Genomic DNA, 21,543 nt, shown 5'->3' on the forward strand with positions numbered 1-21,543 from the left:
CTTTTGCTCGTCATTGAAGGTGAAACTAAAAGCGTGCGTGCGTGCGTGCGTGTAAAAGAGGAAGACGCAAACAGCAAGAGCAGATGGCTGACTGCTGATAAAGCCAAAAAGGACTTGACCAACTGCGTGTCTGTCGTTTCTTGTTTGACACGAGAAGTTGCGTCGATTTGACACTTGGGCGACGCAGAGGAGACACGCAGGTACAAACTTCTTTTTCTCCCATTCCAAGAGCAAAAGATTGACTTTCGATTGATCTTCTTCCTTTCATATCTAACCATTTTGGGTTGACACCTCTCTCAATCCCAATCTGATGTTTCATTGGGGTTTTGACTAGGAGGCAATCGTTGAATGCATTTTCACCATCCAACTCTCATTCCCGTCGTCTTCAACGTGCTGCTCTCAAGTGACTCCGATGAATAGCGAGCCAGGGAGAAATGTCAAAGTGTTGTCTTCTTCTGTCAGTCCGTCCCCAGCATGAGCACGAGCATGAGCACGAGCATGTTGTTGCGCTTGCTGTCCTGCCTCATCCTGAGCGTTATGACCTCGCCATCACCGCCGTCACCCACCGAGCCGCCGCCGCCGCCACCACCCACCGAGCCGCCCTTGATCCCCGGGCACCCTTTTGTGGCCATTTGGAACGCCCGCACTGAGCAGTGCCAGCGTCTGGACATCCCACTGGACACTTCGGCCTTCCAGGTGAGGCTGGGCGCCTTTCGGCTCCGATCAAGCTTCATGAACCTCTGTTGGCTCACACGCAGGCGGTGACCACGCCGGCCTCGGTTCCAGGCCAGTTCCTGACCATCTTCTACGAGGACCGCCTGGGCCTCTACCCCAAGATGGACCTCGGCAGGAGGGCCCGCCGCCAGGGCGGCGTCCCTCAAAACGGCAACCTGACGGCACACCTGCTCAGGGCCAGGCGGCAAATCCACCACGACATAGCCCAGGACCAGTCCCCCGGTCTGGCCGTCATAGACTGGGAGTCCTGGCGCCCCCTGTGGGCTCAGAACTGGGGGGCCAAGCGCATCTACCAAAAGCTGTCCTTGGCCAGCGCCTTGCAAGCATCCCCGTTCTCATCCCTGAATCAAATCTTCCGGTTGGCCGTAGATCAGTTCCAGAGCGCCGCCAGGAGCTTCATGGAGAGAACCATCCGTCTGGGAGTCGGGGAGCGCCCCAGCCGCCGCTGGGGCTTTTACCTCTTCCCTTACTGCTACAACTACGGCTGGGACAGGGACAACTACACGGGCCGCTGCTCGGCCAAGTCCCGCCAGCAGAACCGGGAGCTGCAGTGGTTGTGGGAGCTCAGCACCGCCTTCTTCCCATCCGTCTACCTGCACCCCGCCCTGAGGAACTCGCCCCGGGCGGCTCTCTACGTGCGGCACCGGGTGCGCGAGGCCTTGAGGGTGGCGGCGCTGCCCGAACGCCGCTACACCGCGCCCGTCTACGTCTACTCCAGACCCCTGTATCGAGGCCAGAAGGGGATTTTTGAGAGCGCTGTAAGTCCTGAGCCTGAGCCTGTGCCGGAGCCCCACTGAGCCCGGCCTGGCCAATTTGAGCGAGCCTCCCTGACTTTGCAGGTGGATCTGGTGAGCACGGTGGGCGAGTCGGCCGCTCTCGGGGCCGCCGGCGTGGTCATGTGGGGCGGGAGCAGTGACTACAATGACAAGGTAACCATGGCAAATTGGCTCTTCTTCCTTTGTGACTGGCTGGCACTGGCGACCAATCCAGAAAGCGTGCCGTCTGTCTTTCAGGCCTCCTGCCGGTCGCTGTCCGACTACTTGAGGTCCACGCTCAACCCGTATCTCGCCAACGTGACGGCGGCGGCCGCGTTGTGCGGCCGGGCCCTCTGCCAGGGGCGCGGGCGCTGCGTCCGGCGGAGCTACGACGCGCCCGTCTACCTCCACCTGGACGCCGCCCGCTTTGACATCCTGCGAGGCGACGACGGGAAGTACGTGGCCGTGGGCCTGCCGTCCCCCGAACAGCGTGATGCCTGGGCCCGCCACTTCACGTGTCAGTGCTACGCCGGACAAGAGTGCGAGGCGCGACTGGCGCCGCCGCCCGCTGCCATCCAGGTCATCAAGGTGTGACCAGGTCCGGCGCGGCCATGTTGGTAACTAGGCCATGATGTCATTTCAACTTTCATTGAATGTGTGGATGGTCTCCAATAAAAATGTTGACAACAATGCGAGTCAAGTTTGATTTGTCTACATAATGGCCAAAAGCTCTTTTTCTTCAAATTTGTTTGACAACAAAAAGCCCCAAAAGCGAGCGAGGACGTGACGTACTAGGAGAAAAAGGGACGTCCCTTGTGGCTTTTTGCTTTGATGACATCACAAAGGTGATGAAGTTGAAAGCGCACCATTGTGCTCAACTGCTTGCATCCGGACGGAGGGAAGGACAGCCAAGCTGTCGACGGTCGCGATTGTGTCGCTCGCTGGCAAGAAGGAAGCTCCGTCATCCGAGAGGTGAGCCAAGCCGCCCAGTGAGTGCGTCAAACTGGAGAGGCATTCTCCATCTTCTTTGCGCTTAACTCAATTCCAATTGATCTTGGACGTTCAAATGAGGGATTAAAAGCATGACGTAGGTAGCAATGACTTGACGATGGCTTTCAGCTGCAGAAATATGGACATAAAAAAGGACTTTTGCAAACGATGCTTGGAAAGCACAAAAAGGTCCAGAAAATACAAAGATTTCCTTTTTCCAAACATGATTTTGCTGACTCAGCACATTTGCTCTTGCTTAAGGTTTCCCAACCTGCTCGACGAGTCCGGACTTACGCCACACCGTCATTTCCTCATCTTCATCAGGAAGGTGAGAGAGGAAGCTCATCTGGGCTTTGGACGACATCCAGCCAAGCCAGCCAAGCCAGCCAAGCGTGCCCGAGGACAATTTGCCAGCTCCTGAGAGTCCAAACGGCGGCAGGCAGGTTGGTGCGGCCGGCCGTCCATCCGTCCGTCTTCAGACAGACGTCTCCGTTTTGGCGGCTTTGCTCCAAGCGACTGCTTTTTGTGCGCAGCTTGACGATGGCCCCGAACGCGGCCCACCTGCTCACCGCTTTGGTGCTGCTGGGTTCCGGGCGGGCCTCGGAGTCGCCGCCGCCGCCGCGGACGTCGCCGCCCATCGAGTGGGACCGCCCGTTCCTGTTGGCGTGGAACGCGCCCACCGAGTTGTGCGAGAGTCGCTTCGGCCTCCCGCTGGACCTGTCGCACTTCCACCTGGTGAGCAGCACGCTGAGGTCGGCCACCAACCAGAGCGTCTCCATCTTCTACACGGACCGCTTCGGGATCGTCCCCTACGTGGACCAAGACACGGGTGAGTTTGTGGACAAGGGCCTGCCCCAGCTGGTGGACCTCCGGGATCACCGCGAGCTGGCCGAGGACGACGTCGAGTTCTACATCCCCGCCGACCGGCCGGGCCTGGCCGTGCTGGACCTGGAGGAGTGGCGCCCGCAGTGGGTCCGCAACTGGGGCAGCAAAGACGTCTACCGGCAGCTCTCGGTCCAGAGGGTGAGGGAAAAGAACGGCGGCAGCTTGTCGGAGCAGCAGGCGGAGGCGCGAGCCAAGGCGGTGTTTGAGGACGCCGCCAAGCGCTACTTCCTGCGCTCGCTGCTGCTCGGGAAGCAGTTGAGACCCAAACGCCTGTGGGGCTACTACCTCTACCCCGACTGCTACAACTACAACTACAAGCAGGTCCGCAACTCTACGACAAGCAGGTGCGGCGCTCGCTCAACTTTGGCCACCTTCCGAGCAGGACCTGGCGACTTTCACCGGCGAGTGTCCCGACATCGAGATGCAGCGCAACGACGAGCTCTGGTGGCTGTGGCGCCACTCCACCGCCCTCTACCCCTCCATCTACCTGGAGGCGGCGCTGCGGGACTCGGCGCAAGCGCGCAGCTTTGTGCGCCACCGCCTGCTGGAAGCCGCCAGGGTGGCGGCGCTGAACCACGCCTCCTACGCCATCCCCGTCTACGCCTACGTCCGCCCCGTTTACAAGGACAGCGCGGATCAGTACATGTCGGAGGTGAGCGACGGGTCCTAAAGGACGGCGGCCCGACGCTTCCGTCTCACCGCACGCCTGCCTGCCTGCCTGCTTTCTTTTCAGAGGGATCTGGTCAGCACCATCGGCGAAGCGGCCGCCCTGGGTGCCGCCGGCGTGGTTTCCTGGGGGGACATGGACGTGGTCAAAAGCGAGGTACCGAGTAACGCGGCTTCCTTTCAAGACTCTGACCGACCTTCGACCTTACGCCTGCCTACCTGCCTGCCTTCCTTCGCCTGCCTTCCTTCCTTCACTCCCTCCCTCCCCCAGGACTCGTGTTTCAACGCCCGGCGCCACCTGGACCACGTGATGAACCCGTACATCCTCAACGTCACCACGGCGACCAGGATGTGCAGCGCGGCGCTGTGCCAGGGCCGCGGCCGCTGCGTTCGCAAGCGGTGGGACGACGACGTCTACCTGCACCTGGACCCGCGCCGCTTCCGCATCTGGCGGCGCCGCCGCGCCGGCCCGCTGGTGGTGAGCGGCAGCCTGTCCCAGGAGGACGTGGAGCAATTTGAGCGCCATTTTGACTGCACGTGCTACGATGAGCAGCCGTGCCGCTCGGCCACCACCCTCAACGTCCTCCATGACGACGGCCACAACTGAGAGCACGCACGCATGCTGCCACCTACATTTGATTGTATTTAATTCCAAGCGTACTCGCTGTTCAAACTTGAATGATACTCCCAAAATGTCGACTTTTCCAAATTCACTGTGGCTAATAAAGTTAGTCCCATCTTGATGGGGTTGTTTTGTGCACATCAAGACAATCAAAATGTCAAAAGACGTCAAGAATGGGGAAAAAAAAAGAAGGTACCTCCGTTTCAACTTTAGTTGGGCTGGACGGACGGACGGACAACTGCTGCAGTTCTGCGTTGGAGGTTTATCCCGCTAGGGGGAGCCAGAGGGGCAACTTGCAAATGAAAGAAAAGCACAGTACATCAGATTTTGTTGTCACTTTTTTCTGGTTTTGTAAATTGAGCAAAAATATTCATGACTTGACACAGCTGCAGTTGAGCCTGAAGTCCTGCAGGGGGCGCCGCAATTGCATCTCGCAGACTGCCATGGTTTTTTTATACGTAGAAATGAGAGGCATTTTTTTTTTCCATTTTGCATTAGGAAATAGATGATCAAGAAGTAATGAAAAAGTGCATTCCTTTCTGTGAATGCCAAAACAAACACCGTCATTGTTTGGTCTCCCGAAGACATTCCACAACAACACGTGACGTTTTCGCTTGCCTTTCAGATTTCTGGACGTATTCAGCATGCATACATACGTCAAACTCCAGAATCAACAACAGACGCGCTTTTGTGTGCAAGAGAATGGCAGCTTTTACTTGACACGTCTGGAGAACAAATGTGGCTGGCTGGCTGGCTGGCTGGATGGATGGCTGAATGGATGGCTGAATGGATGGCTGGATGGCTGGATGGATGGATGGCTGGATGGATGGATGGCCGGATGGATGGATGGATGGATGGATGGATGGCTGGATGGATGGATGGCTGGATGGATGGATGGCAAGCGCTCCGCTCGCTTGTGTGACAAGAAAATGCAGCAGCGCACAAATGTACGAAGGCGTACGTGTGTCATGTGCTCTGACACAAGATGGCGGTCGGGTTAGTCGGGACGGGGGCTTGAAGCGCTTAATTGTCCTCACTCTTCATTGTCGGAAGCTATTTAGGTCACCAGCTGCCCAAAGAGGGAATTTATCTTCCACCCCCATCCACGACGCTCAGGGAGGAAGGGGCGACATCATCGGGACGAGAGCCGTGCAACCGGATACACCCACCAGCGACCGGATCGGATCGGATCGGACCGGACCGGACAGAGCGTTGTTCTGCCTCAGTGATTTGTCGTGCGCTGATTGAGCCAATAAAACATGCAGACAATGCCTGCTCACGTGACCAGAGAGGGGCAGGGCAGGGCAGGGCAGGGCAGGGCAGTTCCAAAACAAGTAACCGTCAAAGTGCATGATTTTGTTTTTTCAAACTATTGATAAAGTCAGGTGGTCATGTGCCAGCAAGTGGGAAACCAGTGGGAGGCCACAGGACTGGCAATGTGGTCAATGAAATGAAAGATTTAAAAAAAACAACCAGACCTACGCCATGCTCACCTCATCCAGACCACCAAGCGGACCATCACTTAGTGAGAGCAGCACCCGGCCCTGCCCTGCCCTGCCCTGCCCTGCCCTGCCCTGCCAGGACATCCGTGTGCTTGCTTGAGCGTTTTGTTCTGCCGTCCCTGCCGCCCCATTGTGTACCAATGAATGGGCTCTGTCTAATTGCTGGAGCGGCGAAGGGGGCCACCAGCCTGCTCCACAAAGACCCAAACACGCAGCACACAGGCCTGCCAAAAACACAACAATGAGCCCCTAGATAGCGTCAAATTATTCTCATCAATGAACATAAAGTAAGACGCTGACAATAGCGTTTTAGCCTGCATGCCAGCATACGGGACGGGACGGCACTGAAGTGTCGCTCGCGGGAGCCGCCGCGCTTCCCAGCCTATTTGGGATTTTTCTGGTGCTTGTTTACGGCCCAGAAAGAACACAATACATCAGTGTCAGGGCACTGTGGGTCCGTTCACACGGCGGAGGCGGGCAAGCGGGCGGGCGGGCGGGCGGGCGGGCGAGAGGACAATGGCGGCCCTTGTACTCACACCGCACGTTGGCTGGAGGTGAAAAATGCTCCATGGGATGGCGGCCTTTGGAGTTGAGCCCTCAAAAGCAGAGATGCAGCCGGTCGGTGACTAAGGTGGCCACGCCAAACAAAAGAGACACGTGGAACTTTTTTTAATCTCGCCTATAAAGTGAGCACACGGCTACATTAGCAGCTCAAGTACAATCGTGACGGCCTCCCCAACGCAAATGAAAGGAATGCAACATTTGTCTACGTTTAGCTAAGGTTAGCTTGTGAGCCACCAGTCTCAGTCACAGTCAGCGCTGGTCGTTCACCACTGCCCTGCTGCCAAAACCACCACCATACCAGTCTCGCTAGGTGGCGCTGTTATCAAGTACAGGAAGAGAAGAGATGCTTTCTGGCTCCAGCGTAAACTTTGTCGACTAAAAGCGTCTGTGCCATCTATCAACAGCGTCGGCCGGTAGGTCTCGGGTCTCAGCAGTGCGTCCCCACCGAGGCGTAATTTGCCGACGTCTCCCCCCCGCCGTCGGCGTCGCAGCGCGCTAGCTCCAGCTGGGCGCCGGCGGCGTCCCCGGCGGCGTCCCCGGCGCTCGGGCCGCCGCACTCCCGGCAGCAACAGCAGCAACAGTCTAAGAAGGCCCGGCGCAAGGGCTCGCACAGGGACAGGACCAAGAGCGGGGCGGCGGCCGCCTTGCAGAACAGAAGCAGCTGACTCAGCAGCTGCAGGACGTCCAGGGTGCGGGGCGCCACCCCCGCCGCCATGTAGGCCATCACCACGTTGCAGACGTTCTCGGGGATGAGGCAGAAGCCGTAGAGGATGGCGAGCGCCACCACCGCGCAGTTCATCTGGCTCTCCAGGCGGATCTGCTTCTTGGTGCCGCGAGTGGGCGCCGCCGACCGCTCGGCGCCGCGGATCTTGTGGGCGGTGGCCAGCGAGCAGAAGATGGTGAAGAGCGTGGGGAGACAGAAGTAGCAGCCGAAGAACCACCACAGGCGGGCGCCGCCGTACGTCAGGCCCAGAACGTACAGCGTGTCCGGCAGGCGGGTGGACACGCGTAGCACGCAGCGCTCGCAGGCCTCCTCCTCCGTCACCAGCTGGCGGATGAGGAGCTCGGGCAGGGCCAGCAGCAGGGCGCCCAGCCAGATGACGGCCAGCTTGGCGCTGGTGGACGCCCAGTTGTCCGTCATCTCGTAGTAGGAGCGCACGTTGGCGGCGGCGCGGAAGCGGTCGATGCAGAGGGCGCACAGGGTGAACGTGGTCACACCGAGAGACGCCACCTGGAGGGAGGGAGGGAGGCAGGGAGATGGGGGGGGGGCACGAGGACACGTTAGCAAAGGACAGGAGACACCGCAACAAAAGACAAGGCATCATCTGCAGCGCCAACATCCAATGAGCATCCCGCCAACATAAAAGACAAAGTTTGACGTCAAAGAACAGAGGGATGATCATCCCTTCCCTCCAGAACAAAAGAAACTAAGACAACCAACAGCCTGTCAAAAATAAAATACGTCTAGTTAAGAGATTAAATTCAAAGGATTAAAAGAAAACCACAACATTTAAATGGGCCGCTCGGGGCGGGGGGTCACCCTGTGCTAATCCCAGCAGCGTTCCTCATTAATTGTCATCTGCGCTGTGATTGGCTAAGAGCTTGTCACATGATCAGCAGGTGCGTGCCGGCCTCTTTTTTTCATGTTGAGCAGATTAAATATTAAAGCTGCTATCGTGCAGTCTGCCATCTTGCATTTAAACACTTTTAATCTTGTTTTGAGACGGATTCAGGAAGGATCAACAATAAAAGAACCCGAGCGAACCCCACACAACGATGAAAGGCAGGCCCAAAGTGCTATTTGGGACTACTTGGCCTTTTGCTGTCCTTAGGCCATAAGAAAGATCGAACAAATCCAATCAAAGTTCAGAAGTAACATGGCGCCGCTCACCTCCAGGTAAGGGACGAGCCTGCAGGACGTTTCCCCCAGCAGCCAGTCGTCGGTGAGGGCGTGGAAGAGCACCAGCGGCAGGCACAAGAAGAGCACCAGGAAGTCCCACAGCGCCATGTTGGCCAGCAGCGAGTTGGAGATGCTCCTCATGTAGTAGTTGTGGCACACCATGCACATGAGCGACACGTTGCCCAGCACGCCCGCGCACACCAGCGCCAAGGCGGCCGCCAGCAGCGCGTAGGCGCCGTACGCCGCCGCGCTCAGCGGGTAGAAGGGGTTCCTCACCCGCTTCACTTTGCTCCGAGGGGTGCCGGGCTCCAAAGGCGGGGATTCCGTGGCGTACTCGTCGTAGCTGCTGGTGCTGCTGGCGTTGGAACTCGACGGAGCTTCGGCGGGTTCGTCTTGCTCCTGCGCCATGACCGACGGCCAGGCGGCCGCAGCGGGGGCGGCGGCGGCCCGGCGCTCAAGACGCTCGCTTCGCCGCTTGCCGTTCCCTCTTTGACGCCGCTCGCGCCTCCTTGTCCTCGCTGGCGGGTCGTATTCGCTCACTGGCCGCTCAGCGCCCGCGCCCAACGCCGGGTGTCCGCTCCAATTACGCAGCGGGCTCGGTGCATGCGGCGCTTCCACCGCTGCGGCGGCGGCTTCGGACCACTTCGTCTCCGAGTCCAACTCCGGGTGGAGGACGTCCCGCGACGGCGCCCCGTTCAAAGTGCGCCACCGCCGGCTCTGCTCGTCCGCGTGTGCGTGTGCAGCGGCCACGGCCTCGGCGCACATCCAAACGCACAGCAGCCGATTCAGGAGGGGCATGATGGATGGCGCGCTGGGGTTCCCTTAAGCCCGACACCGACGAGAGTCCCACGGCGCGCGAGCCATGTCAACTTTGGTTCGAAAAAAGGCCCTCAAAAGACCAGTCGAAGCCCATAGTCTCCGAGAAGATAAGCGCCTCCGATGAGAAGGGGCTGGGGCTTGGCTTGGCTTGGCGTGGGGGCGATTTCAGCAGGCGCAGTGGTCGGTCGGTCGGCGTGTAGTGATCGAAGAGCCCGGGGCGATGGAGGGGTGCAGCGGGGGCGGACCCAAAAGAGGGGGGTCGCTTGAGGTTAAGAGGGGGCCGGGTGGGCAATGGGTGAGGTGGACGACTTCCAAGTTATTCTCATTTCAATGGTCAATGAATGTCTTTCCAGATTAAAGTGGCCACCAAAGACTTTATTGACTGAACAGGCAGCAGCATATCGCTTCGTCAAGAAATAAGACAACAATAAATCACTTCTATTTTTCACTGCTTCTATACGAGTCCCAATATGTCTCCTCGTACGTTTTTCCACATTTTGCTGACTTTTCACTCCCAATGAGACATCAAACCTTGCACCTGACTCAACAGAAAGCAAACATAACTTGAACTTGGGCCTGCCTCAGGCCCGCCTGCATTCATTTGAAGAGAAGCAACATGAGAAAAGAAACACGAGCCTTTTGGAATAATCCAGCAAAAATGACTTTTCCTACGTCAACGTTGAAGATGTTCGTGCGCTCGTGTGGCAGACCTGGTAGAAGGTTTCTGCCTTTCCGTCCGCGTCCGCGTCGCTATCGCTGTATGACGCCACGCACAAGTCAAGCCACGGTCGTTCACCTGTAGCGCCCTCTGGGGGACAAAGCGAGTCCAGCGTTTGTCGGATTTGACCCTGAGCCCGCTGGTTGGTCGCTGCGTCTTCCACCGACACATTGAAGAAGGTCTCCTAATCAGAGACACACAAGCTGTGAGCTTTGGCTTTGTGACGTGACGCGCGTCTGAAGTCTGCCCGCCCGCCCGCCTGAAGTCTGCCCGCCCGCCCGCCCGCCCGCTCGGACTGACCGCGTCCCTCCACAGGAAGGCGTCCAGCGTGTCGTCGCCGTCTTGCAGGCGGAACTTCAGCACCAGGACCAACTTCAGAAGTTGAATGCCGAATGCTATCCAACGCAGCAGAAAATCACAACAAAAGTATTGGAATACAGACGAAGAAGTGAGCCGTGTCATTTGGACCAAAGTATTGGGTCACCTACAGGATGTGAAAAATGAAGACAATTTTGTGCACTTTGGTCAAAGATATTACAGCAGGGGAATCAATTGGGATTTTAAAAATAGCAAATGGACCTTTGGCGATGTCCTTCTCATTTATGACTTTGCTTCCTTGGAGTGTGGGGTCCATGATGGCGGGTTCCTTAGAACACCGCTTACACCTGATGAGAGAGAGAGAGAACGTCACCAGCTGGCGAGATGACGACGGACATTATGGCGTCCGTGGTCCCGACCCGTAGAAGCTCTTCCTTCCGCACAAGAGGAACGGCGCGCTCAGGTCCATCAGCGCCAGGTGACCATTTGGTGCCCAACTGACAGGAACCACATTCAGGTACCTGCGTGCCATACGGCGTAGTTCGTGTAGCATGTAACCTGGAAAAAAAGGAAGACAGAAGAGTTGGCGACCAATCTGTGTTTTCTAATTCTCCATCTGGCTGGCCTCAGGCAACAACCATTGTTGTGCAAGTCCTCATTTTACCTGCGAACAAAATTAACTCCTTGGTCCTGCGCTCCAACACGAGAAGCGCCGATTGGTAAAATCTGACCACGCGCTTGGACGTGTCGCCGGGCTCGTCGTCAGCGGCGGCGGCGGGAGCGCGTGGGCACACGCTGCCCGCGAAGCACCAGAACGGCCTCACGTAAGGCCCACTGGGCTGGCCCGACTCCCCGGATAAAACGCTCTGCACGTGCAAGTCGTTGGGAACCTCCTCCCTGGAGGAGCGTGCACATTTCGGGTTAGCACCGGGGCCGACCAATGGGCGGAGCGGCGCGCCACCCGACCCGTACATGGCGTTGCACTTGCTGCAGTAAAGTTTGAGCGCCCGATGCAGCCTCTGGGGCTCGTAGGAGGCCAGCTGGGCTCGGACGTGATGAAAGCCGCCCGGCTCGTGACGCAGCAGCTCGCCCAGCGTGATGGGCGCCACCTCGTGAGCGCACCTTCTCACTTGGGGCGGCGCAAACACAAGTCACAAAACAATCCAACGTCGAGGCCGGCATATGCAAGAGAAGGAAGACGATGCTCGTCGAGACCTGAAGTCGGGTTTTTTTTTTGGCATTGAAGCACATTTGACACGTTTCTTCAGGGTGACACGGTGTCAAAATGAAATCGCAGCAATTTGACAGATTTGAGCAGAATCTACTTTTTTTTTTTTAAATGCATACTATATTATGGTTCCAGGTGTTTCCTACCTGTGCCAAACTCCATGGAAGCTCCGCCCGCTGAAAACAGGAGAGAGGCGGCATCAAGACACTGAGATGACTTACGGGAGAGACGGTGTTATGCCAAACGTGGTGAGCCTCGCAATATCTTCAAAGTGTGACAAACGTGCATGAGTCTTTGTTGAATGCACAATTTACTCAATGAAGAGAGACAAAACGCTTCTTGTGGACACCAGAGGGCGCTATGCGCAAGCTCAACTTCATTAAGAAAGTAACAAAAGCCACAGTCACGCAAAGATCATTTCAAGTACCATTTACAGAAAATGATTGATTTATATTCCTATGAAATGTTGTGCCAAGTAACATTCCATTTTTTACTATTGGAAGGCGAAAATATTCTCAGGTTGTTTGTTTAGGTTTCAGTTTTCCAAGATGATGGCGCCTGCCCCGCCCGCTGTGGACAAGCGCGCTAGTGTTTGGCTGACCTGCAGAGTGCGGAGGCGCATCATCCACTTCCATCATGGCAGAGTCGTTGACTTGGTTGGCGGCATGGAAAAGCTCCATTGCCCTGCACGCAAAGCAGCAAGTCAACACGGACGGACGGACGGATTGAGACAAGGGGCGTGGTAAGGAGCCGAGGCGTCACCTCTTGAGCTTTAGGACGTCGGGATTGTTGTCGGGCAGAGCGCAGAGGCCCCTGCCGTACGCCGTGCCGCCGTGAAGGTGGAAGGCCAGAAGGTTGACCTCCTCCACTTGCCCGCCGCTCTGCTTAGGAACTTTGACGGAACCCGGGACGGCTCGCAGGTTGAAGATCCTCAGGAAGTCCCCGGGCTGGCGGAAGACATTGAGCAAGAGGATCAGAGTACCGCTGTTACGGAAACAAATACATTTGTTTGGCTCCCGCCTGCGCTGTGACTGCGGAGGCCAGCAGGTGGCACTGTTGCATCAAACTTTGCAAGGCGGTGGGTGAGTCGGTCGCCTGGAGACGACTCGCCTCCCACCCCAATTTGAATGTTGTCGCGCCAAGCCTAGATGACAAAACCACGTCATCACGACGATGATTTCAAGCGTCAACGTCGGCTGTCAGAGGCAATCAAACGGCGTGGCGCCGTGGGCCTGACGGGTTGAAGGAAGGCGCAAGCAAACATACGTGACTCGTAAAGCTGAGGAGCGGGAGAAGACCAAGAAGAAGATGAGCGAGTCATCTTGGGCCGAGCGCCGCCAATAAGAAGGTTTGGGGGGGGGGGGGGGGGGCATTTGGGCTGCTGGATGGAAAAGCACTCCAAGCCAAAAGTCTGCCACTTTATAGTGACGCCTTCCACCTCAACACTTGTGTCACCCCACTCCTGCTTTTCGGGGCCGACCGAAAATCTCACAAAACACGAAAACCACAAGCCGCACAATCCCGCTGGACGGCGTTGACGTGTCTGACCTTGAGGCGGCGGGCGCACTCCACGTGGTTGTCGTACACCAGCACGTTGGCGATAAGCATCTCTTGCTCCTCGGAGAAAAAGGCGGGGCCCTCCGTCTCGTGCGGGTCCACCGTCACTTGCAGCAGAGCGTGAGGACACCGGCTGCCGTCCCACACCTGCCAAAGAGCGAGCGAGCGAGCGGCCCTGATTAAAAAGCCCGGCGGCCCCAAGCAAAAAAGCAAAAGCTTTCAGACCCTGAGCAGGGTGCAGGTGGAGTCCACAGGCGCTTTGGCGAGCAGCTGGCAGGTGAGGTTGAAGTACATTTCGGGCTGGACGCCCGAAAGCGGCACGCCAGGGTCCGGGTGCAGCAGGTCCTGGTCGGCCGCCCAGGACCGCAGCGCCTTCACGTTTTCGTAGTCGTCCTCGGTGAAGGAGGAGGTCCGGCTGGAGGTCCGGCTGGAGGTCTGAGGCTCAAAGTCGTCGCCCTCCTTTCCGCTGAAGGTCATGGCGGAAAAGCCGAAGCTGCTGATCAGGGCGAGGGAACCCTTGTAGAGCTTAGTCTGCGAGGGGTGACGGCCGGAGCCTTAGAACTGGTGCGAGTCGACACATTGACCCCTCCCCCCCGCCCCGCCCCCTTGGCATACGCAACCTTGACTTTGTGCAAGCGCACAATGTCGCCATTCTGGAAGATTTGCGGGTGCGACTCCAGTGTGGGGCAGAAAATGGTGCAGCTGATCAATTTCTGAGATTGATCAGTGATCTTCAGGCTGGAACAGTAATCTGCCGAGGGGAGACAAAATGGCTGCCGCTTGTTTTGTTTTTTTTGGAAAAAGAGAGAGAGAAAAAAAAAAGAAATGCGATTGCACCACACGACAACATTGGGAAAATGGCGCGATCTCTGACGTGTCAATTTGATTCGCTCCGAGCGGACTGACCTGTTCCGCGGCTCTTGAATGGCCGTTTGAAGAAGACCACCACGCCGTACACGCTGACCACATCTCCGGGTTTCAGGTCCCCGAGCTTGACGTACGCGCGCTTTGGCTTGCTGGAAACCTGCGCAACAACACCGGAGCCATGAGCAGAAAGCACCACGCTGGCGGCGCTTCTCACATTTGCCGAGGATCGGTCCGACGGGCTTCTGACCGAGGGAGTCGCTGGACCTTTGTTCTTCTGGGCTTGTCGTGGAGCCAGGAGGTCAGCGGGCGGGACGCGAGATGCCTGAATCACAGAAGAGCAGATGTTGCATTCTCGGCGCCCAACTCCACAAGGAAGTGGCGAGCGCTCTGACCGAGGAAGTCGCTGGACCTTGGTTCTTCTGGGCTTGTTGTGGACCCGAGAGGTCAGTGGGCGGGGAGCAAGACACCTGAAGCACAGAAGAGCAGATTTTTGCATTTTTGGAGACCAAACTGGCCAAAATGGTCAGCGATCCAAGACTCAAGTCTTTCTGTCCGGAGAGTTCAACTCTTAGCCTAATTAAAAAAAAGATAAAGACCACCACAGCTTGCTTCCTATGATGATCTTGCTATTTGTCGAATCAATTCTGTTCCCATCTAACATCTTGTCTTCCTTTTTGAGTATTTGGTTTGAGTCATCATTTCCTTTGATTTCAATCTCCATCCTGGTCCTCACGTGAACAAAGGCTCCATCTCCCAACATCTCCAGGACGCAGGGATGCTGCCTGCCCATCTCCACCGTGGGACGATCGCCCACGGTGAAGCCCGAGAGCGTCACCTCGTCCTGACGGAGAAGATTCAAAGCGTCAAAGCGGGGCCGTGGTTTTGCTTGTCTAATCTGCACATTTTCCATCAGCTGCCGCTTGAACATACCCCTTGATTGACAGCCGGGCAGAAGTCGCTGGCCAACTTGTCCAGCAGGACCACGCCGATGGCCGACACCTCCCGAGGCTCCGAGTTGTCTTTGGACACGCAAAACACCACGGCAACTCATTCACGCTGCCGTCCACGCTCAGGTCCATCTTTCTACCTTCAATGATGATCTTCAGGAAGAAGTTGTGTCTCGATGACGCCAGCAGCTGTCCTTTGTGCACCACTCTCCCCTGGATGTACGCACACGCGCCATTTATGGATTTGATCCTTTTTTCTGGTGTCATCTTTCATTGATTTTCTTGGGACTTGTTGCCAAGAGCTCACCTTGATGGAGTGGTGGCTGTGGTTGGCGGCAACGTTGATGTGCGCGATAGGAACGATGGTCAGGTTGCCAGGCCACGCCTTTTCTGCCAACAAAATGACAGGCATCCTGGTGGTGGCGGCGGTGGCGGCGGCCTAAAAAATGAATCAAAAACAAAATAGCGGGTGTCTTATTGCATGCGGTGGGAACAGCCTGACGGCTGGCTGGATGGATGGATGGATGGATGGATGGCTGGGGTGGAAATGCCAGCGCGGAAAAAAAAATGACTTAGATTAACCTCTTGTGATTTGGAGTGGAGTGGAGAAGAGCCGGCCGGCGGGCTGATTTAGAAGAGGAAGGAGTCAATCTGGAGCTCAGCTACGTTGCCCGACTTTGACCTTCCAGATGTCTCTCTCGCGTTTGGTTTGGCTTGCCTTGGAAAACAAAGATTTTTTATTTTATTTTTTAAACTCACCCGACGACAGGGCTCCGCCATTACTCATTTGTCAGAATGAGTCGTTGTTTTCACAAAGTCCAAGTGTTCTCAACTGACTTACCTAGTAAAACATATGGAGGGGAAAAATTAAAAAGACGACAAACTTTGAGAGTGGACACTGAAGCACGCTAGTTGTAGAGGAGGCGGCCGACGTGACGAAGAGTTCATCGCCGCCTATCAATGTGAAAGGCGAAGAAGTCACAAGTGACAAGAAAATCTTCGCCGAGTATTTTTCGTGCGTCCACCGAGCAATGAAACTCGAATATGGCATAAAATTGCCACTGGCTGAAGCGACACAATAAACGGTCGGACGACTCCCAAAGTTTGTTGGTCTGTATTGGGCGGCGGAATTTGTAATATTCCGATGAGAATTGTTCTTTACCGTTGACTCGGTCGTTGCCTCTCTTCGCTTTCGAACGGGCTGTTGTCTGAAATGCGCCTGCGCATACGGAAATGCCTCATTGCGCATGCGCGAAACCTCGACCTCCGCCAGCCAGATTCGGACAATATTTATTTTCAAGTTATTTCATTTTATTAATACTTCTCTCGAATACTGCTTCTCCGGAGTTTTCAATTAGGGACACAAGTTAAATTGCGAAATACCCTTTCCAAAATAGACAAAGGTGCCACATTCTTTGCAGTAAATACATTCATTTACAAATCACTTATTGAATGCAGCATCTGTGACCATAGACCAAGACATTAAACATCTTTTAACAGTAGTAAATAAGTGCAGCAGTTTTGGACAGGGTGGACAAGGAGTTACAAGTTACATTCACATAGGCAAGAAAATGTTACGTAAATTATATTCAACTTCAATTGGGTTGTTGATTGATTTTCTCATCTTGCATCGTGTTCTGTAGCGTTTGCGCTCAAAGCGGCTTGATGAGCACGGCGTAGGGCCGGATGGCTTTCTCCACCAGATCCTGCTCCTGCTCCTGCGTCAGGCCGTCGGGAACGGGCAGCAGCCAGTACACGCCGCCGTTGTGCCTCTCGCGGTAGGCCGGGTTGACGCGGTTCTGCATGACCACGCGGTAATTCTTGCCCGTCACGCTCGACTGGAACGTCCGGGTGTACTCCACCGCGTGCTCCAGGTAGGGCGTCGAATACACACCGCGACCGTACTTTTGACCCGGACCGGGCTGGACCGGGCGGAAAAAAGAAACAAAGAAAAGAAAGGAAAAAAACCACTCCACAGGATTTGTAAACACGTCAGTATGGCAGTGTGGCAAGTGAGCTTGAAGGCTAACCTGATAATTGGTGACGATGATGGCCCTGGCTCCGTTCTTGGAGGTGCCGTGGTAGGACACGGGCCACTCTCCGGGTACGGAGTAGGTGGTGGTGGTTCTGTAGCCGCGCTCGCCCAGCCAAGCGTTACCGTCTGGATATTTGTCCCAGACCTGGGCAAAAACAGAAAGTCAAGTTCAAGAGAGCGGAGAGCTTTCTAAAAAGCGGCCGTCTAAAAAGTGCGCCTTGACGGACACCTGAAGCGTCATCCTTTTTGCCAATGTCTGTCTGTCTGTCTGTCTGTCAGTCTGTCTGTGGCAGGTGCAGACCTTGAGAGCAAAGCGCAGCCAGCCGCAGGGCCTGCGGTAGACTTCGCCTCCTCGGTAGAAGGTGCCCGTGTCCTTCAGGTCGCTGAAGTCAAAGTCGTACCGGCTGTCGAAGAACTCGTCCTCGTCGATCACCAGGCCCTCGCCGCTACACACGCACAGCGTCGTCGTCGTCACCTTTCTGCACTAGAGTACACTTAAGCGTGTCAAAGTGGTTGCCCCTCACGCCACCCGATACACGCTAGGTAGCGTTAGCATCTGCTCCTGACCTGTGGAGACTGTCATCATAATAAAAGAAGAGGACCAAAAGTGTTTGGTGTTCTTTTTTGAAACGGCTCCGCCCGACCCGTTCAGGTCGGCTTTTGTTTTTGCCAAAGGATGCTCCCAAAAACGAAGCGCATGGCTGCCGCTCGGCGCCTCCAATCAAACGTGGCCTTTGGACGGCTTTGGGAGCTTGCTTACCTGCGACCCATGGCCGCCGACACGAAACCCTGCACGGACATAAGCGAGGCGGAGGCCACGCGTGGGCCGTGACCCGACAGCCGAGCCTGGCGGGAGGTCACCCGAGTGTTGCATAGCACCGACAGAGCCTCCAGGCGAATGTTGCTGTCCACCATCGTTGGCGTCTGCGGGTCTTGGCCTTTGTCAACTGATTTGACCTTTGACATCAACGGGCCCTTCTCAACAACTGCACATCATTAACTCATCAGAAAAACCTGGAAGGGGGCCGGATGTCCACGCAGACACGCCCTTTTCAATTCATCCCAATCCTATTGGAACGCATTTCGTCATTGGCATGTTTTTTTAATCGAGATCTAGCAGCCTCCAAAATTGAAATTCTCAAATGGAATTCAACAGTTGGTGCGCCATCATTAAGGAAGTGCAACAATTCAATGGGAAGCGTGTCAGGTGTGTGCATTTCGGCCACCAGGGGGCAGTACGAATGCTTCAGCCACAGACGAACGACACGAACATTTGATGCATGGTGAGCTTGGCAACAAGCTACAGTCATGTTCTCTGGTCTTCAGTCCACTTTGCTCTTCACGCATACAAATGGTGGCGCAGGAAGTCCAAGGTCTTCCTCCAGGCGTCCTCCTGAGCCAGCGAGTGCGCCGCACACTCGCCTCCCCACAGAGCCGTGACTGCGCGCACACGCACACACACGCACACACACACACACAGGAAGCAAATAAAGGAAATGAAGAAGGACATCAACCGGGGCCCGATAAGGACACGAACCGAGACATAGAGCACAACATCGGAGCCGTTTGCGCTAACTTACGCTTCTCCCGAGTGCCCACGGATCTGAAAGAACTGACTCTGGTGTGCGGCGAGTACGGAGGCTCCAGCAAGTGTCCTGCTTTAGGGTACGACGCAACGCTCAGCAGGTGGACGTTGCCCGCCCGCTCCATCATCTTCTTCATCTGGGACACGTACATGTAAGTTGGTTTTCTACAATGATGATTTGAATACGGGCTCATTGAAGTCGCCGTGCTCACATCTTCAGCAGACTCACAGGCCGGCCAGTTCTGGTCGTCCTCGCCTGCCACCACCAACAGGGGGCACTGCACACGGCCCATCTGACAAAATACAACCAGCGTACCAAAACCCAATCGGGGAGCAGGACCAAAAAATGAAAGCGGAACCAGGAACCCACGTCCACTTTGAAGGCGGGGTCGGTCGGGATTGGCAGCAGCAAGGTTCTCATGATGGCCTCGTTCTTGTCGTTCAGTTGAGCCTTGTGCCCGTTCCTGATGGGACGGAAGGAAGGCAAGCGACAAACGTGAAGAGCAACGTCTCGACTTCCCGGCCAAATGGCCCGAGCCGCCGCGACGGGGAACATTACTGATCAAAGTAAGATAAAATGTCCGCTATAGTTCCCTCCACGGGCTGCACGTGACTTCCACTGATGGACACCACACACCTGGGCTGTGACACACACACACATGCAGAGTGAGTTCAAAGGTCGTAGTGCATTCTCCATGCGATGTGGTGTGTGGCGCAACCTTGAGTACGCGCGAGTAGGCGGCCATCTTGAGCGTGACGCTGACTCCAAAGGAGAGACCCAACATGGCCACGCGCTCGGCCAGCACCCGAGGGTGGCGCTGCAGGAACGCAAAGGCCTTCTGCGTGCAGAGAGGCCCATGCCAACAGTATGTTTTGAACACACTCAGCCTATGACGTGAGTCGGAGGCAGCACCATCTTTACCTCGAAATAGGTGTTGTCCACCATCTTGCCAGTCTCCAGCGTTATCTTCGGGGTCATGTAGTCCAAAGCCATGGCGGCAAAGCCGTGCGAGGCGAAGAGCGCCGCCCGGTATTCAACCAGCTGCCCTCCGCCACCCCACAGGTCCAGTACGGCAGGGAACGGTCCCGGACCTGCTGACCGTTTTTGGATTATGGCTTCATTTCAACACAATCCAACACGGAGGCAAGCCCGCGTTCTCGTCTGTGCAATTCTTTACCGAGGAATGGTTCTCATGCCTTTCTTTCTTTTCTTTTTTTAAGGAAATGGGGGAAAAAAAACATTTGAGGGCAGCACCGTATCGGCGCTCTCGTACCTGCGGGCAGAAAAAGGGTCGCCGTCAGTTCCTGGCCCGTAACAGGGCTCCTGAGAACGCCGGGCGCCACGTACCAGCGCTCCAACACCTGGGAGGCCAGTGGGACCCGATCCGCAAAGTCACTGAGGTGGTCCCGGTAGACCGAGATGGTGAACTCCATTGGGATCTGCACATTCTTCTTCCTCATCCTGGAGATGAGCTGAGATGAGCCCCTTTCTTGCTGCCATGAATGTGCTCTAGCAGCTGGTGGTCTACCTGAGTCCAGGTTGACTTCCAGGAACTGGTCTGATGCTCCAAAAAAGACCCATCTGCTCCACCCCGGTGTATGTCCCGCCCAGGCTGGGATCCTTGGTTGCTGCAAAGCAAAGACGTTTCTCTTCAACTCTGTAACATTTTCTGAGGGAGGCTTTTGGGAACCGTAGTCCCCCCCACCCCCCGTACCGTTGAAGGAACCCGCGACGTCTGTCAGGTAGTGAGCGTAGGCCTCCCACCCATGTCCGTCCTCGCAGCGGTGGAAGGCGCGCAGGGTGAGATGGGCACTAGGGGGCGCACTATGCACTAGGATGGTCAACTTCTCGTCCACCAGGCATCTGGACGGACGAACCGACAGCTGGACGCTGCACTGCAGACTCGACATGATGACCTCCCATAAAAGTTGACACAATCATTTACGGGGGTTATGGAATTTGTGCGGCAGCTTCAATTCGATTTGTTTTCACATTCATGATCAATTACGAAAGAAAAAAGTCGTTACAAGTGAATGTTGAATTCTTTTAAAGGTCCAACACAATATAAGCACAAGTCTGTTAGAAACTTCATCGCCTTTTTAATTGTCTTCGCTGAACTTTGCATGTGAAAAGTAACTGATTGACACATGCAACAAACGTTATTATGTAGCGAATCAAGTTTCATAGTCCAAGACTCATTTTGCTGAGTTCACTGCAACAGCAGAAAGTTGATGTTTAACTAGACGGACTGAAGTTCACTTTTATTGTGAAGGGTCAGTGCTTGAACAGATTGATTGTTTAGCATCAAAACAAAGCAATTTGCCTTTGTCGCTTCTTTTCCCTCTTTATCGAAGCTTTCAAGTTCGATGGCTGGCCCACGTGTCTTTTTGCCGTAAGCATAACCGTTTTGCCGACCTGACCTGACCTGACCTCCTAAATTGGGTTTGACATTTACGCGGACGACCCATTGGTCGGTCACATGACCACACTTACCGGAAGCAAAGGAGCTGTCGGGCTTCGGCCGCCTTCTTCGGTGCTAAACGACCTTGGAAGCGCAAAACACAGACACGTTCAGTACTTGACAGAGCCGCTCCAACTCGCACTCCACGTTCAGTACTTGACCGAGCCGCTCCAACTCGCACTCCAAGTTGTCAAGCTCCTCCCCCGGAAGTGGACAAAACACGTTGGCTTCGATTCACACGGACACAAGATGGCGGCACAATCACTTCAAAGATGTCCTCCAAAATATACCCGCGAAATGCAACGATGAAAACGTTCAAAAGTGCGAAGGAGTTATATTTAGGGTGATTATGTAGGGAACAACGCTGTCATAGTTAATCCATGTGCAA

The 21,543-nt window shown here is 55.6% G+C and overlaps 6 protein-coding genes across 8 annotated transcripts; 2 read left to right on the forward strand and 4 right to left on the reverse strand.

Moving 5' to 3' along the window:
* The first annotated feature begins 62 nt into the window (after positions 1-62).
* Positions 63-2,180, forward strand: LOC133157436 (hyaluronidase PH-20-like). The gene is made up of 5 exons (XM_061283953.1): positions 63-200; positions 463-696; positions 759-1,493; positions 1,575-1,664; positions 1,749-2,180. The coding sequence occupies exons 2-5, from the start codon at positions 475-477 to the stop codon at positions 2,082-2,084; spliced, it is 1,383 nt and encodes a 460-aa protein (XP_061139937.1). The 5' UTR covers positions 63-200; positions 463-474; the 3' UTR covers positions 2,085-2,180.
* A 143-nt stretch (positions 2,181-2,323) lies between these two features.
* LOC133157525 (hyaluronidase-1-like) lies at positions 2,324-4,772 on the forward strand. Its single transcript, XM_061284134.1, has 6 exons — positions 2,324-2,479; positions 2,742-2,923; positions 3,014-3,686; positions 3,748-4,017; positions 4,099-4,188; positions 4,303-4,772. Exons 1-6 carry the CDS (start codon positions 2,339-2,341, stop codon positions 4,636-4,638), a joined length of 1,692 nt encoding a protein of 563 aa, XP_061140118.1. The 5' UTR covers positions 2,324-2,338; the 3' UTR covers positions 4,639-4,772.
* A 2,043-nt stretch (positions 4,773-6,815) lies between these two features.
* Positions 6,816-9,681, reverse strand: LOC133157431 (prosaposin receptor GPR37-like). The gene is made up of 2 exons (XM_061283946.1): positions 8,611-9,681; positions 6,816-7,950 (listed from the first exon to the last, which is right to left on the reverse strand). The coding sequence occupies exons 1-2, from the start codon at positions 9,415-9,417 to the stop codon at positions 7,147-7,149; spliced, it is 1,611 nt and encodes a 536-aa protein (XP_061139930.1). The 5' UTR covers positions 9,418-9,681; the 3' UTR covers positions 6,816-7,146.
* Positions 9,682-9,792: 111 nt separating this feature from the next.
* Positions 9,793-15,508, reverse strand: pot1 (protection of telomeres 1 homolog). Of its 2 annotated transcripts, XM_061283944.1 has the most exons (19): positions 15,381-15,508; positions 15,214-15,286; positions 15,057-15,145; positions 14,860-14,967; positions 14,519-14,593; positions 14,374-14,448; positions 14,166-14,283; positions 13,880-14,010; positions 13,485-13,790; positions 13,251-13,406; positions 12,465-12,649; positions 12,304-12,386; positions 11,849-11,878; positions 11,447-11,603; positions 11,139-11,371; positions 10,894-11,032; positions 10,736-10,821; positions 10,457-10,551; positions 9,793-10,340 (listed from the first exon to the last, which is right to left on the reverse strand). In XM_061283944.1, the coding sequence occupies exons 1-19, from the start codon at positions 15,483-15,485 to the stop codon at positions 10,107-10,109; spliced, it is 2,478 nt and encodes an 825-aa protein (XP_061139928.1). In that variant the 5' UTR covers positions 15,486-15,508; the 3' UTR covers positions 9,793-10,106. The 2 variants fall into 2 exon arrangements, with proteins under 2 accessions (XP_061139928.1, XP_061139929.1); XM_061283945.1 differs by lacking the exon at positions 9,793-10,340 and having other exon boundaries at positions 10,501-10,640.
* Positions 15,509-16,440: 932 nt separating this feature from the next.
* On the reverse strand, positions 16,441-18,003 carry LOC133157584 (uncharacterized). 2 transcript variants are annotated; one of them, XM_061284236.1, is made up of 4 exons: positions 17,869-18,003; positions 17,410-17,592; positions 17,104-17,253; positions 16,441-16,995 (listed from the first exon to the last, which is right to left on the reverse strand). In XM_061284236.1, exons 1-4 carry the CDS (start codon positions 17,980-17,982, stop codon positions 16,726-16,728), a joined length of 717 nt encoding a protein of 238 aa, XP_061140220.1. In that variant the 5' UTR covers positions 17,983-18,003; the 3' UTR covers positions 16,441-16,725. The 2 variants fall into 2 exon arrangements, with proteins under 2 accessions (XP_061140220.1, XP_061140219.1); XM_061284235.1 differs by having other exon boundaries at positions 17,338-17,592.
* A 186-nt stretch (positions 18,004-18,189) lies between these two features.
* On the reverse strand, positions 18,190-21,369 carry LOC133157580 (peroxisomal succinyl-coenzyme A thioesterase-like). Its single transcript, XM_061284231.1, has 11 exons — positions 21,188-21,369; positions 20,409-20,610; positions 20,223-20,322; positions 19,968-20,155; positions 19,616-19,785; positions 19,413-19,532; positions 19,253-19,335; positions 19,064-19,157; positions 18,906-18,986; positions 18,689-18,830; positions 18,190-18,548 (listed from the first exon to the last, which is right to left on the reverse strand). The coding sequence occupies exons 2-11, from the start codon at positions 20,602-20,604 to the stop codon at positions 18,448-18,450; spliced, it is 1,275 nt and encodes a 424-aa protein (XP_061140215.1). The 5' UTR covers positions 20,605-20,610; positions 21,188-21,369; the 3' UTR covers positions 18,190-18,447.
* Between the last annotated feature and the right edge of the window lie 174 nt (positions 21,370-21,543).

The sequence above is a fragment of the Syngnathus typhle genome, linkage group LG7, assembly GCF_033458585.1.
Source record: "Syngnathus typhle isolate RoL2023-S1 ecotype Sweden linkage group LG7, RoL_Styp_1.0, whole genome shotgun sequence".
In the NCBI taxonomy this organism is placed as follows: Eukaryota; Metazoa; Chordata; class Actinopteri; order Syngnathiformes; family Syngnathidae; genus Syngnathus; species Syngnathus typhle.